Consider the following 14,984-nt stretch of genomic DNA (forward strand, 5'->3'; position numbering starts at 1 on the left):
AGAAACATTTCCTTGTTGGTATTAAAGCAGCATTGCTGTGAACTGACAAAGCCCAGAAGCCCCTTCAAGCGGCTACGCCACTTCCAAAGCGTGCCCGCAGCTTTGGCACACCCAGCTGACCAGAACAAACAGTTCTACTCAGACAATTAAAATGACATACCGGCTTATGTATTTGGAAGACTGGGGCTCTCATTTCCATTTTTATTTCTTTCTGTCGCAGGTAGTTGTGTGAAAGTCAAATAAGGTATCACACAGGACAGAGCATTTATGCCATGGTTCGTTACAAGTTCTTTTATCAAAGCTGCAACATCACAACTTAAAAAGAAAGTAAGCCAAACAAAACCAAACACAAACCCCAAACCAATCCCCTACTGTTCTACTGCATCTTGCCTTTGTTTCAACCTCACTGACAGAACAGTGTCTAGAATCAGTAACATCAAGCCCAACAGTATAAAATATTTGATCAAAATATTTTTACTATGGTTTAGAGGGACACTGCTGCAACTCAAGGGTTGTATTTTCCCAAGAACTTAACCTGAAGTCAATTTCTCTGTAGAATGGCAACACAAAATCATCTTTCTCCCTCAGTTTTTAGTTATGGTTTGCAGACTAATAATCCAGGTCCGAAAGGTCTTGAAATTCTTGGCAATACAATATTTGAAACATCTGTATGCAACAGAGGTAAATTCTAAGTTAGCACCTGTGCAATGAAAAAAAGGGGTGGCTCAGGAGTACAATCTATAGTTGACCACTCGAGATGGATGGGCAGTTATTAAAGGCTAACAGGAGGCCCAGCCATGGGTACTTCAATGGAAGACACAATGAGAATTTAATGTAAATACTAAAATTGAATGGTTGCTTGGGGTTTTTTATGTGTACATTTAATTTATAAAAGCTTTTTTTCAATTTTGAAAGCAACTAATTTAAAGTAAAACAGCTCTATGATTTAGGTCAACATTCTGTAGCCCTCAAGTACAAAAATATAAATACAAACTGTTTAAACAGTATCTTTAATGAGATTCTGGCAGTAGTTTTTTTTTAATCTAGCAAGACACATCACGTAACAGACCTGCCACTAAACTTGCTTAAGAGTAAAATCAGCTTCAATATGAAGCTGTTAAGGTATCAAAACCCTGCTTTTTACATGCTAAATATCTTCAGCAAGTGTGCACTTAAATACAGCAATGAACTTAACTATAAGAATAACTAAATACATACATGAAACTCTGTACGTGGAACGTAATTCATAGAACCGGCTACAACAAATTATTACCTGTATTTCATTAATTTAAAAATGGTACAAATCATGCAAAACAATTCTAAAGATAATGCAAAGAAAGCTACCAGTGTTTGCAAGACGTGTTCAACTAAACCAAAATTACAATAAATGAAATACACATATTTACTAGCAAAGATCTATCGCTATTTCAAAGAAGCAGAGGTAAAATCTTCAGGTTTTGAATGTCAGTTATACTGCAAAATGTCATTGCTCTTGCTTAATGCAGAAGCACATGCTCAGAAGCCCAGAACTGCTTATTCAGAAAAAGTCTGCTGACAATAGTTCTGGCTTCCCTAGGATCAGAGATGCTGCATGGATTAAAAATAGCAGAGATTTGCAAGAATCAAAGGCAAAGGCACCCTATTCAGTTAGCCAAAATGGTAGCATTCCCTTTCTCATAAGCACAAAGACGGTAATGGGGCAGATCATAAACATTTCTACAAAGGCAGCGTTTTAAATGTTATCATTATTTCCCATTTTGTAAACGCCATTAGCAGACACCAGCTTGTAATAGTTTATGTATAATATTAACCTGCAGGATAAACTTGGGATTTTATTTGTCCTGATTTACAAATAAAGACTATTACTAATGCTTTAAAAGACTACTTTTACTATCTAAAAAGTTTAACTCTTACTTTCCAATATTTTACACCTCAGCTGGACCACCATCTCATACTGTTTCAAACATCTAACACTGCTTACTGGAATTTTATAAAAGTTGTACCTCATGTATTAAGCAGCAGGCAATAACAATGCTCTTTCCCAGCACAGCTGCATCTGGCTGGCTACTGAAAGATAAGGAATATTTCTAAAACACAGGAAAACTCATGCAGTTTGGTAAAGTTTGCTGTCATTTCACAGTTTAAGTTTCCTTTACTCATTGCACTTCTGTTGATAGTCTCATTTTTTTAAAATGTTATTCCGAATTCGAATTAGAACCAGCAATCTTCTTTTTCTTCTTTTTGCCATGTTTCTTGTGCTTCTTTCTCTTTTTTGTTTTATCCTAAAAAACAGTAAAATTAAATAGAAGTTATTGTATGAGAAAATTGCCATCTATTAAATTCTCCTAATGCAAAAACAGAGCACGGAAATTATCTTTACAAAGACAATTCAAAAGAGATTTCTATAAAAGCCTACTGAGAAATCACAAAAAGAAAATTCGTATTTCACCCAGTAATTTGCACTACTATGAGCAGTCTTCAATTTATTTCCATCATGGTCTGGCTATTTCACACCTCTCATCACTGTCACTATTACATTTCCTAGTATTTTAAATGATTTTCAGTGCTTTATAGGTTTCTGAGAAAGTAATAAGGAAGTGCTTTGATAAGCAGTGACATCTTATATATGTGAGAATAGCGAGGATGTTTACAGATTTTAAAGTAAGTGCTTATATTTGCTATGCAAAATTAAATAGTTAACTACACTTGGCTAGAATCTCCAGCACTTGCACCTTGTTTAAAATAAAACAATTATGATCTCAACTGTAAAAATGAATACACTCAATTAATACTACTGGATTCAGTCCTGAAGTTATCCTGATCACTGTAATACAGAAGCCGAGATACAAACTGTCTTTTTTGCAAGCAGAATTTCAAATGGAATTCTTGAATAGGTGTGACATTATGTAAACAAAACAATCTTGGTATAAAAGCTTTGTTTCATACATATTACTTCAATACACAGCTCTTCTAAGAAAAAAAATCCCACAATTAGTCACTACAAATTTTATGGCAAATAGCTTATATGATTATGAAAAAATAAACACGTTCCATGGAAAATGTGTAATGAGTATCATTAAACATCTGTATTTACTGGAAAATGTGAAATTGGAAATTAACCAAGTACAGAGTATTTATATCCTAAAACTACAGTATGAGTAAAGAAGGATACTTGCTGTTTTCTCTTTTTCCTCGTTGTTTTTCTTCTTTTTTGCTTGCACCTAAAAAAAAAAAAAAAAAGAAAATCAAATGGAATGGGAGAGCAGCTCTGGAAATGCTGTTTTGAAGAAAAGTTTGAGCTTTTGTTGCATATAAATGAATGATGGCACAACAGTGGTAGAACATACTGAACAGTAAAACATGAAGAAATGCTGGTTATCTGTGTTATATTCTACAATATGCATTAACCTATAAAGACCCGATTTGGGAACACGCTCTAATTTTAATACACAGCAGAATAAGAAACAGCAGAGATATAAAGGCAAAATTACTAAACTAATAATGTGATAACAATTCTTAATGAAAAAAATGCAACACATTGGAACCGTGCCAAACTTTGTAATCCTCCAAGAACACAAATCCTCCAAGTAGATATACACCAAGGTGAGAGTAGGATTATTATGTCCAAAATTTTTTAATTCACTGGAAAAGGGAGCCAAAAATTTTTAGCCATCTTAAAATCTATTAATCTATTCACAAACATCAGAGAGAAGTCTCGTCAAGGACATCCCACCAATCACTTAGTCTCATTTCATGGAGGTCTAAAATATCCATAACAAGTTGAAAATGTCCAAGAAAATGAATTCAAAATGACTTGCAGGAGACAGAAGCTGTACTAAACAATTTTACTGAAAGTTTTTACTAAAGAGAAAAATACAAACAACTTTCAATGGGCTGTACTGTTAAATTCAACTGTACAGAGCAGAACAGATTCAACAATATAGTAAATCTAAGTTAATTCATTCATTCACTCATGTGAATCAGTAAGCTAAAAGCATTATAACATCTGAAATTGAGGTTTCACACTGACCTCCTCTGTCTGATCAGATTCTGACAAGGATTCTGATGATAAAGGTCCATCACCACGATTGGCTTTCTTCCTCTTCCTGTGGTGACTTTTGCCTTCCTACACAAAGTAATATATTTGTGAGTTAAGTCAGGCCTTTCAAATTTTATAAAACTTTTGCTTAAAACTTTGAAATATTATTTCTAAGTTGTGAAATATTTTTAAATATTGTTGACATTAAACCAATTACTCATCATCAACAAATTACCCTACCAACTGTTAAAATACTTTTAGTGGAAGTAATATTTTTCTGTATATTCCTTTCTCTTTTCAAGAAGATACAGCAGCTTTCTAAAAGTGAGAGGAAGAATACTACAATATAATCTATTATATGCAGGAGTAAGCACTTGAAAATAAAATGTTTCACCACTTTCAAATACTACTGAGTAAATTAAGATGTCTCAATATGTGCATACAGGCACTGCCGCTTCAGACTCTTGCTTCGTTGATGAAATTAGAAGAAAAAGCTCCCTCTATATTTGTGTCCAACCAGGACAAGCTGCCTTTGCCAGCTGCACTTCAACACTCCATATACAATCTCAGTATATTTAAATTTCATTTTTAAAATTTTGATGCTGCATGAGATTGCTCTGATGAGCTACTTCCTGCTGCCCACCCCTCCCCTTTGCTCTTGACCAGGTAAGGTGTTCCTAAAACTGAAGCTACTTTCTTCCATTCAATTTCTAAATTCTTGCTAATTATCTTTTTTGCAAGGTGGGATCACACATCTCAGCTGTGCTATTCAGTCTAATTAGAGGTACCTCAATCCTTTCCCAAAAGTACTCACGAAAAGTACACATGATGCAGCCCATTTGAGAGACTGGACATCTTCAGAAAGGGGAAGAACTCTAGTCCCCAAATACCCTTTGCTTCCAGAAGATGTGTGAAAGTAGCATTACAGCTTAACCAAGAATAAGGGGCTATGGTAGACACTTGGTCTTTGAAGAAAACTGACTTGAAGTTAAAAGGAGTTGGTGGGAAATGGAAACTGTGGAATGGAAGAAGCAGCAGCAAAGGCAAAAAAAATGTCAACCCATTTGCCTTATGCAATGGAGAATTTTTAAGTTGTAAGTCAATACTGTTGACTGGAGAAGTAGAGGCTGATGTGATAAGAAAGGTAACTGGAAAGTAAGACTAGGGTGGACTCTGAAAGTATATTTAGTCTACTCATATGGTAGAAGATGGGTAGAGAGGAGAGAGGGTTTTCATTCTCATAGAAAAGACAGAATAAGGTAATTTTTCTTAAGCTAGTACATTTCTCTCTGCAATTTTTCAAAGCTGTCATAAGTACAGTATTTATAATTATGACTACATTTAGATAAATATATCCTCTACTTGATGTTCCTTAATCCTACCAGGCATACCACTGAAATATCATCACATCATCACATATTTTTAGCTCAATGTGACTGCTCAAGATAAAACCCAAAATATTGGAATGCAGCTGATCTCCTATGGCAGATTAAATACTTTTTGCATTTATATTCATACAGATCCAGCAGTTTCCACTAAGAACAATTACTAAAACAGGAGTTGAACCCAACTAAAAGTCTACCTCAAACTGGGGGTACTGAATACCTTCTGACTTTGGAGTTTTGGACAGAAAATTTCTGTAAGGGTAAATTGAGGCATTCACTATTTAAAAAAAAAATTTAAAAAACCAGAGAGACAGAGAGAGCGCTCTATTATGTATGTAAAATGCAGTTCTGATACAAGTATTTCAAGAACAAAAATACCTTCTCTTTTTCATAATCTTCCTTTGACCTTTTCTTTTTTGTGCTGTCCTAAATAGAAAGAAAAACATAAACCATGACAAAATTATTTCAAGAAAAAGGTTGAAATCCCAGAAGTAGTCTGACCCATTGTCTTTTTCTGTCTATTGAAGGTTGTTCTTCAAAGTTGTTCTTTCTGTCTTGCAGTTAACAGGAAAAAACATGAAAACAGTGTAACTTTGATGCAGCTGCTAATTTTCTGAACCAGCTGTGTGAAAAGGTCCGTATGAATTCAGGTAACAGAGTACTTGCAGTACACATAGAAAGCCTCTGGAAAGTATACCAGCTATCACTACCATAACCACATATAACATATGTCTAACATAAAACAGTCTGGAGTCTTTATTCTCTATCCATGCCCATCTCTGCTGATCAGGCAGGGGTTCAGCAGGTATTTCGACAGAGTTTTCTGCCTTCCAATTTCAGCAGTAAGGGCATCTCTTATGCAGCAGAAGTTTTCAAACTCCCATTAGCACAAATTCATAGATGTATGCAAACAGTGATTCATCACAATTTATACCACATTGAATTAGGTACTCCTGTGGTAAAGTCTACACACAGAATCTTAACTCACTGTATTATTAATAATTAGGCAAGGAGTACAGTTACCATCCACTGTAACACAAAAAAAATGCTAACATAACAGAACAAATTGCCTCATAGATCTTCGCCACAATTCTGTTCACTCAGTCGGCCTCAAGTACCCACACTGCTCTACTTTCGGAAAAGGAAAAAGACACCCTCAATTTAATATGTATTTGGGAAAGGCTCAGTTCTCCAACAGGAAACTACTCAGTGCACAGATATTTAGAAAGGCAATATTCTGGCCACTGATATCTTGCAATATTTGTGTTTTCCCAGATGGCATTCAATTAAATAGCACATTCACAAGAATTTCACATTTTATTTTTTTAAGTGTCAATGTAGTATTAAAACTAACCATTTGAACAGCACAAAAGCTGCATATATCTGAATTCAGTGAAACAACTAAAAAATGCTGGAATAAAGGATGTTAATTTTATAAAGATCAAATTATTTTTGACAGACATTGTGGCCAGTGAGGTAGATTCACGATTGCATCGGGAAGAGATACAAGTGCAGCTAAGCTACAGTAAGAATGCATGGCTCTAAATTCGGAAGATAAAAAGAATATTGGTATGCGAAAGTCAGAAATGTTTATGTCTTTATAACACAGATCAAGAAAACTTGCCAAGGGCAACACATCTGCATATTCACCTTGCTGTCTGACTCAGATTCAGAAGTTGAGCTTGTTGAAGATTTCCGTGAGGAGCGATACTTCTTTTTCCTTCTTTTCTTCCCTTGCTTTTTATCCTGTCCACAAATATTGTAGGAAAAAAAGAAAAACACAGCCCTGAATTTATTCACATTAGAATTAAAGACCTACATTAAATGTGAAGAATAGGGAACACCAAATTCCTACATATTATCATGTTCTCTTGAAGAATAAAGTATGCTACAATTGATTCTTTTAGCAGACGACCTTCATAACTCTTCTGCATTGAAAAAATGTAAACTGGTGAAAAATCCAGGTTCTCTAGATTCTGTTTATTATTTAGATGTGTGCTGTAGAATCTAATTATCTGTAACAAAGATTTTTGCTAAAAAGTAAAAATAGTGTGTTTGCATCTTTATGATTAGGTGGGGATTCTATTGAAAAAGCATACAATTCAATGTTAAAACAGAAATGCATCCAGTTTACAAGCCAGCCACTCAATATTTACACTGTTCATAAAGAAATTCTTGAACAAATATATATCTAAAATTCACAACTTTATTGTATGTACCAAATGCATAAAAACTAAATAGTTTTATGCAAACCCTCAAACAATATTCTAAAATATATTACCAAAAAATCTGTGTTAAATAAGTCTCATGAACTAAATATGTTAGATTCTAGTAAGTTATTTCTTACCTCATCTTCTGAATCAGATGAGCTGCTGGAAGAATCAGAGCTTGATGAAGAAGAGGAAGATGAAGACAACTTGACCAAACACAACAAAAAGTGAAGCTTGTGAGATGCAGCATTTTGTCTGGCAAATAGTCAAAAGTTCATCCAAACACTTCCTTTAAAATCTCTTTACTTGCAAAGTATTATCAATGAAATTTTACTTCCAAGAAACTGGTCTTACATAGATTTTCTTAAATAAAACTGTAAAAAGTGACTTGTACATTTTTCATTTAATAATATCTGTTTAATAATGCTGTTTTCCTCCCTTTAAGCAGACGTAAAATTCTCCTTGTACAGAATGTAAGCCACCTCTCTCAGACAGAGATCAGTCAATCTAACAGCTAAATTCAAAATTACAGCTATACTCTCTCTTTCCAAGAGTACTTAAATGACTAATAGGAACAACTTCAAAGCAAAAAGACTCAGAAAACTGAAAATTTTGCTCACCCTATTAGATTTCTTCTTTTCCTTTTTCTTTTTCTTAAAAATAGAATAAAACAAATGTTACTTTGGCATCATGGTCTTTTGTCATGCATTTAGGTTTATGTACTTTGATGCTGGCTTTTAAAATGTATTTATGACATTCTGTATTGGCAGCATCAATGAGAAATCGAATTCCAAAAACAGGCTGTATGAAACTGAAAATAACTTACCTCTTTCTTTTTGGAGGAACTCTCGTTTCCACCCAGTAATTTCTCCCTGTGTTTTTCCAGTTCTTTCCTCCAATTCTGAAAACAAAGCCAAACAGAAACAGTGACATGAGTGTCATTCCATTTTTTTGAAATCTTGTCCTCTACCTGACATTATCTAGTTTTTCACCAAAGCCAGAAAATAAGTAACATCTAATGCTAACCAAGTCTATAATGCATTTGATTTTACTGAAGATTAAGATTAATCAAAGTACTACGTTAGTTCACAGCTTAATGTTCAAGTTGTTTGGGTTTAACAGATTGTTATTTATCTTGGAAGGTCATCAACTTTGATATTTTTGGTTTTGTATCACAGTGCTCTTCCTAGAGCACTTCAGAAAGCTAGGGCACCTGACCAGAAATATTATTATTTTGTTTAAGTTTCAAAATCACCTTAAGAAGAATTTAAAGAGAAATTCTCCTGGCCCTTCTTCAATGTATGGGTGTCTCTAGTGTTTGTTCTGGGCTCTTATGTTTGTTAGGCCAAGCACATTGCATGGATAAAAGTCTCCTCTCATTCCTCCTTTTCAATCCCTCACAAACTCTCTAAGTCTACCTAAAATCCACGTCTCAAGAGCTCCAAGACACCCAACCCGCCCCCATCAAAATGAAAGGCTGCTAGAGTCAATCTGTGCTGTTCCTGCTTCCTGTGCTAGACACATCATGCACTTCTTTCTTTACTGTTATTATTATGCTGACTCTCCCTTCCCTCACATTGAAGCTGTACTGGTATCATATTGGCAAAACAATGATAACCCACATACTGTGCTGAAGGGACAGAAATATCAGGAATTAAGTAAGATCATACCTGTGCAATGCAATATGATACACAGATCCCCAAGTCAGCATACTGTGAACTAGCACAACAGTGCTGCTCAGAGACATGGCAGATCAGTCAAGATACAGTGCTGTGCATAACGTGTTTCCACGTTCCGAGGTAGCATCTAGGCAGTACTGCAGTGGGGTCTGCACTTTGACATACCAGCTACCCAGAGGTACCTGAGGGGCCACTTAACAACAGCCTGTGCTTTATTAGGCAGGTGTTCTCTTTAAATTATTTTAAGGTTGTGCTAGTGTTATGTTTTAAACAAAAAAGCACAACATCGGCCAATAAAATAGCATAGATAGCACCTCATTCAGAGACTTGTAATCTTTTCAATCGTTCAGAGATTTGTTCTTAGGAACATCAGGAAGAACTCATGGCCATTTAACGATTCCTTGCACCCTCCCTATCCTTCTGCCCTACTGAAAGGTTGTTGTTATCTTCTATCTGTGCCAGTTTCAATTATTTCACAGTAAAGCAAAGATAAAAGCAGGAAAGGAGTATGATAAAATACTAAACCAAACTCACCAAGCTAAAACTCACAGAGTGCAGAACAACTGATCCTCTCAGAACAGCACCCCATGATCCTCCAAATAGTGGCATAACTTCTTAGACAGGAAAGGCATAGCAAGAGTACTATGGATACTATGCCCTTCCAGTAAGGGAGGAGCAGAATCTACTTCAACCAGAAACTCACACACAACAATGAAGACTACTGCTTAAAGCTTATCTCAAGATACCAGAACCCAAGAAAGAACAGGAACAGTTAAATTCATTGTATACTAACTTTTTCCTATGTATACAAGAGAAGTTATATGTGAAACTTTCTTATATCATGCTGTTCTCCAGTAGGTACTGAACACAAGCACCAGAACAGCTTGCATTTATGGTAGGGAACCAGCATGGAATGTAATTGGCTTAGGATGAGAGAGAAAGAAGTGCTTTATAGTTCTATCTGCATACTGAAGGCCATTTTTTGTGCCTTCTCCTGTATTAATACTATGTATGCATTCCTTGCCAAAGATGTCTGTTTCCAGTAATACACCTCTTTCCAATATATTTGGATTGTGTGACCTTATACAAGTGAAGATTAGCACAACAAACTTTGGTTTACCATACTGGAAAATACACAAGTTTCATGTATTAAATATAAACATATGAATTTGTATCACTATATTTACATTTATGAAAAGTTCAGGTTTTATTCAGCAGCAAAAAAAAGTTTTTATATAGTGTTTCTCTAAAATGAGAGTTGCTTTTCATTGGTTAAGTGGTAACCTTAACTTCCAATACGAATGAAACAAAACATTTACTCATTAAAAGCTTGAATGAAGTGAAATATTATGGGTATTTGGTGCTGTTAATGATAATGGAGGAAAATTAGCATATGAGATAAGAAGAATCAAGTATTAGCGTAGTAGTAACATTACCAACCTCGTTCATCTTTTCTTCAAACTCAGCCAAAGCCCTGGATCCTTTCTTTTTCTTTTCTAGTTGCTCTTTCACTTCTTCCCTACATAAAAAAGAATGAAAGAACACAATTTTCACAATTAACCATACTTCTTCAGTGTCTAACTTTTTGTAGGGTTTTTTGAAGGTTAACTTTGGCTGAACTTCCAACAGAAAGAAGAATGAAAGCATCTTAGATGTTGTGTGTATGGTAACCTAACCCTAATAACTTAAGTACAGTAGTGAAATCCCTCTGAGAGACCTAAAGTTAACTGCAATTAGGTAAATTGTCACTAATGTCTTAGTGAGAGGAGGCAAACTGGACTGAATGCAAAGTAAGTTGTTGATAATACCTCAAAGTGATGATTTTGTTGGGTAGGATAAACTGTGCTCTAAGATTATACCAGCAAACTGTTTTACTACAGATTACTTTGTTTAAAAATTAAATATATCTGCAGGCTTTAGGTAATAGGATTTGTGAAAGAGGTAAAATAACCAATGTTTTTCTCTTCTGAGAAACTGTTGCCAAAACATTTAAAGACAAAGGAGAAATATGCCTTTCAAAATGAAATACTATTGTTTTAAAAAGATGAGATTGAATCCATATTTATAAAAGAACACCTTAAACAGAGACAAGGAATCTTTCAAAATGTATTAATGTGCATTCTGGAGGGGAAGTAGGCAACTGTGTCATCTTAGTAAGAAGGAACAAATCTTTCACCCAAGAGGTCAGAAGGGCAGACAAGTATTGCCCCTTACCATGTTGGTCTTGGCCTGTTCAAGTAGTCTTGTATTGTTGGTCCCGAAGTTTGGGCAGGACCTCGTGCTCTGGCCATAGCTATGGGATTCATATAAGCCTTGAATATGAAACAGCAGAAAAAATATAAAATTCATCAGCTGTGCTAGGATACCAAAATCTGTCCTTTTTGTTCTTCACACAAACTTTCACTCATTAAAAAATAATTTTGACTTGTTTCTAAAAATACAGAATATTTAACTAAACCAAGTTGATTCGGTCTGGCAGAAAGACTCAGGTAAGTGCTTCAGTTTAAGTTATACTGTGGCAGAAAGAACTCACCTACCAAGAGACCATGTTCCTTACAATAATTCACCTCGCTGAGCAATGATTTTGCAAACTGAGTACGGTATCGCAACTGCTGAAATATTCTTCCCTAGGATACGTTAAATGTAATTAAATTTCAACTCTTACTCTCTGGGACAATGAATCTTATGCCTTTGAAGTTTCACTCAAAATTGATGATAGTAGATTCAACAAATTCTGCATAAAGTTTCTTGCTGTAACACCAAACAAGCAAGCAGTGGTGCTCTGCTACAGTTATGCACGTATGAAAATTCTGTGACTTAGGGCTATTTTATGGAGGAAAAAAAATATTTAAAAACAAACAAACAAAACCCCCCAAACAATGTTATGCGGCATTCTGTCTTTCAACCCATGCACCCTCTTCATATTCACTCTAAATAGGTTACAAAAGATTAATTTAAAACTTAGAATCCATAATCCACCTCAGCAGTTAATGGAAAAACTCTAACGTAACAAACAATTATTGGATCTTTTTTAAAAATGCTAATAATATTCTGCTAATGCGAAAGAGACGCACATATACCCCCTTATCTCATGGGCTTTTATCACTATGTCATCCCAACACTTCACAATTTACTTTTGCAAAACATAACACACAGTGTTCCTACTGTCCACAGTTTGGAGATGAGGGAAAAAATCAAATAGTCAATGGCTAGTTTTGGTTGTCCAGTTTGAGATAATTTTTTTAAGAGTGAAAAATTTTGTAGATTCAACCATATGGGTAGCTCTTACATGTCCAACACTGCTTTTTATCAGGCCGTAAGGTAAGCATTCAGAATCTCACATACACGGCAAATGATGATGTGTGAAAGCTGTCAAAAGCAGCATCTGCTGCCTCCCCTCCTGTTCCCCCCACAACAGCAGCAGTGGCCACAGCAACACCAGGTTTCTGGACTGGACTGTGAGCAGGCTGGTGGCCTTCAGCTCTTGGAGCTACATTTAGCCCTGGAAGAGGGACTCCAGTCTCTGGCTGGGAAGGGGCAGTGGGTCGGAGGGAAGCACTCCCCACACTGAGTTTGGCTCGTGGTCCATCAGCTGGACCACACTGAAGCAATCAGAGAACTCTTTTGAGTGGACCATTTTTCAACTCAAGTTGACTTTGCACCTCTAAGGGTAACATTTGCTGCCATTTCTTGGGGCTTTGTTTAGTTGCTTTAATTCACACAAAAAGCCTAACTAACACTGGCAAGTAAACACTGAGGCACGCCAATTTAGACTAATTTAATCTCAGCTTGGCACCTTCTTTTGTAGCCAAGCAGATGCATACACTCAAGTAGTTTAGCACTTAAAGATATGTATTCACATTAACTCTAGCGTTTGATTATATTCTAAAACTACAAATGAGTAAAAATTTTGCATTTGAATTCAGCTTTGAGTGGAAAAGAAGTTCCTTTAGCAATACAGGAAAGCAGTATTTGAACACTGTTTTCATTAAACAAAGGGAATTTAAACATATTAGATCCACTAGAGAAGACAACAGAAATGTAATTAACAACTGGGCTTACTCCAGTGAGTCAAATCTTTTTGGTTGCCATTAAAGAATTTATATCTGAAAGCTCTAGCTTCTTACATAATAATTATTCCTAAAAAAAGGTTGCTCTTAAATTGAAATTAGCTACTTTCTTACCTAAGCTAACCTGAAATGAGCACCTCGCCATCCCCTAACAAAACTGTCTACCTGCAGAAGAGGCTGCAAATGTCAAATGTTGGTTTCCTACTACTGCAGACAGACTCCAGATTACTAACTAGGAAGCTTCCTCCATTCAGTGTCTTACTTTAACATCCTGACAGCAAGCACACAACTGAATACTGCGCTATATTCCATGATTAGGAAATTTATGTCTTAAAAAAGATGTTCTTATAATTTCCAACAGGTTTATTTATGAGGAATTACTTTGCCAATAAACATTTCTTAGAAATATTTACACTACTTTGCCAAACTGCATGTCACTAGCCAGAGCACAGCACTACACTCTCAATAAAGGAAGTGCTTGTCTGTACATTCGTTTTCTTCTTTTGGCAGTTTGCTCAAGCAGTTATTAAAAGGTATTTGTTGTATAGCTTTCACGCTCATGAAAAGCATAAGGGACCTTCAGTCAGCCCAGGTTCTCTGCACAAGCAACACAAACTGCTACTGCCTTGCAGATGTGAGAAAACCAAATTTATTTTCCACCTCCGAATAGTCAAAACAATGGCGTATTTAGGAAGGGACATGAGAAAGAATTAACAGGTGGAAAGCTCTACAATCACAGAAGATAATCAAAGGGTCCTATATTATAACTCATCTTTACTAGCAGCCATCATGGCATAATGAACCTTATAGATGAATATAAAGATTTGCTGGCATTGGTAGGTGCATCCCAACTGTCCTATTAAAAGACAACTAAGAATAAATAAATACACAGCCAAATACACCCAGAAATATTACAAGAGGGCAATACGTTTCAAGCATAGACCAGGTCTTGTAGTCTGTCAACTCTTTCTCTGTAGACTCCATTATTTTGATGCCTCAATGAAGTAATCTAGGGCACTTAACTATCCATTTGTATAATGTACATGTCCATCACATCTATTTATTATATATATTACTCCACCAAGGTAAGCAAAGACATTTCCCTGAAAGGATCCGAGTACAAACTAACAGCATTTACTAGAAAGAGACAAAGAAAGGGCCAGGTGTGGGGTGGAAGTCTCATGACTTGTTTTTAATCATAAATCCTAAATTTACAATGCCTAAATGAAAAATGAGCATAAGGTGAATGGCTAACCAGTATGAAAAAGTTTAAAGAAAAACAGGAGGAGGGATGAACGTGGTAGCAGTGTAACATCAGGCTCTGCTGTCGGCTGTGTAGAAGCGCATTTCTGGCCTTGTGACCGCTGGCTGCCGAGGTCAGCAGGGCGCTGCAGAAAGCCACATCCCAAATCACGCAGAACAGCTGAGCACCAAGTTTGAGGAAATGCGGCTCCGGGAGGACCGGGGCTGCGCCAGCGAACGCTGCAACTCCCACTGGGAACATCTGATTTTGTTAAGGACCAGGCCAGCACCTTGGCCACTGTCACTCGGCAGATCACAAAGCGGGAACTGACAAGGACTTGACAAGCCCGTCAGCGCTT

The 14,984-nt window shown here is 36.0% G+C and overlaps 1 protein-coding gene across 1 annotated transcript; it reads right to left on the bottom strand.

Moving 5' to 3' along the window:
- Window positions 1-948: 948 nt before the first annotated feature.
- On the bottom strand, window positions 949-11,619 carry FAM133B (family with sequence similarity 133 member B). The gene is made up of 10 exons (XM_010175645.1): window positions 11,528-11,619; window positions 10,754-10,832; window positions 8,461-8,535; window positions 8,255-8,287; window positions 7,772-7,840; window positions 7,075-7,170; window positions 5,803-5,850; window positions 4,031-4,126; window positions 3,177-3,221; window positions 949-2,282 (listed from the first exon to the last, which is right to left on the bottom strand). The coding sequence occupies exons 1-10, from the start codon at window positions 11,617-11,619 to the stop codon at window positions 2,196-2,198; spliced, it is 720 nt and encodes a 239-aa protein (XP_010173947.1). The 3' UTR covers window positions 949-2,195.
- Window positions 11,620-14,984: the final 3,365 nt, after the last annotated feature.

The sequence above is a fragment of the Antrostomus carolinensis genome, unplaced genomic scaffold, assembly GCF_000700745.2.
Source record: "Antrostomus carolinensis isolate BGI_N321 unplaced genomic scaffold, ASM70074v2 scaffold53219, whole genome shotgun sequence".
Classification (NCBI taxonomy): domain Eukaryota; kingdom Metazoa; phylum Chordata; class Aves; order Caprimulgiformes; family Caprimulgidae; genus Antrostomus; species Antrostomus carolinensis.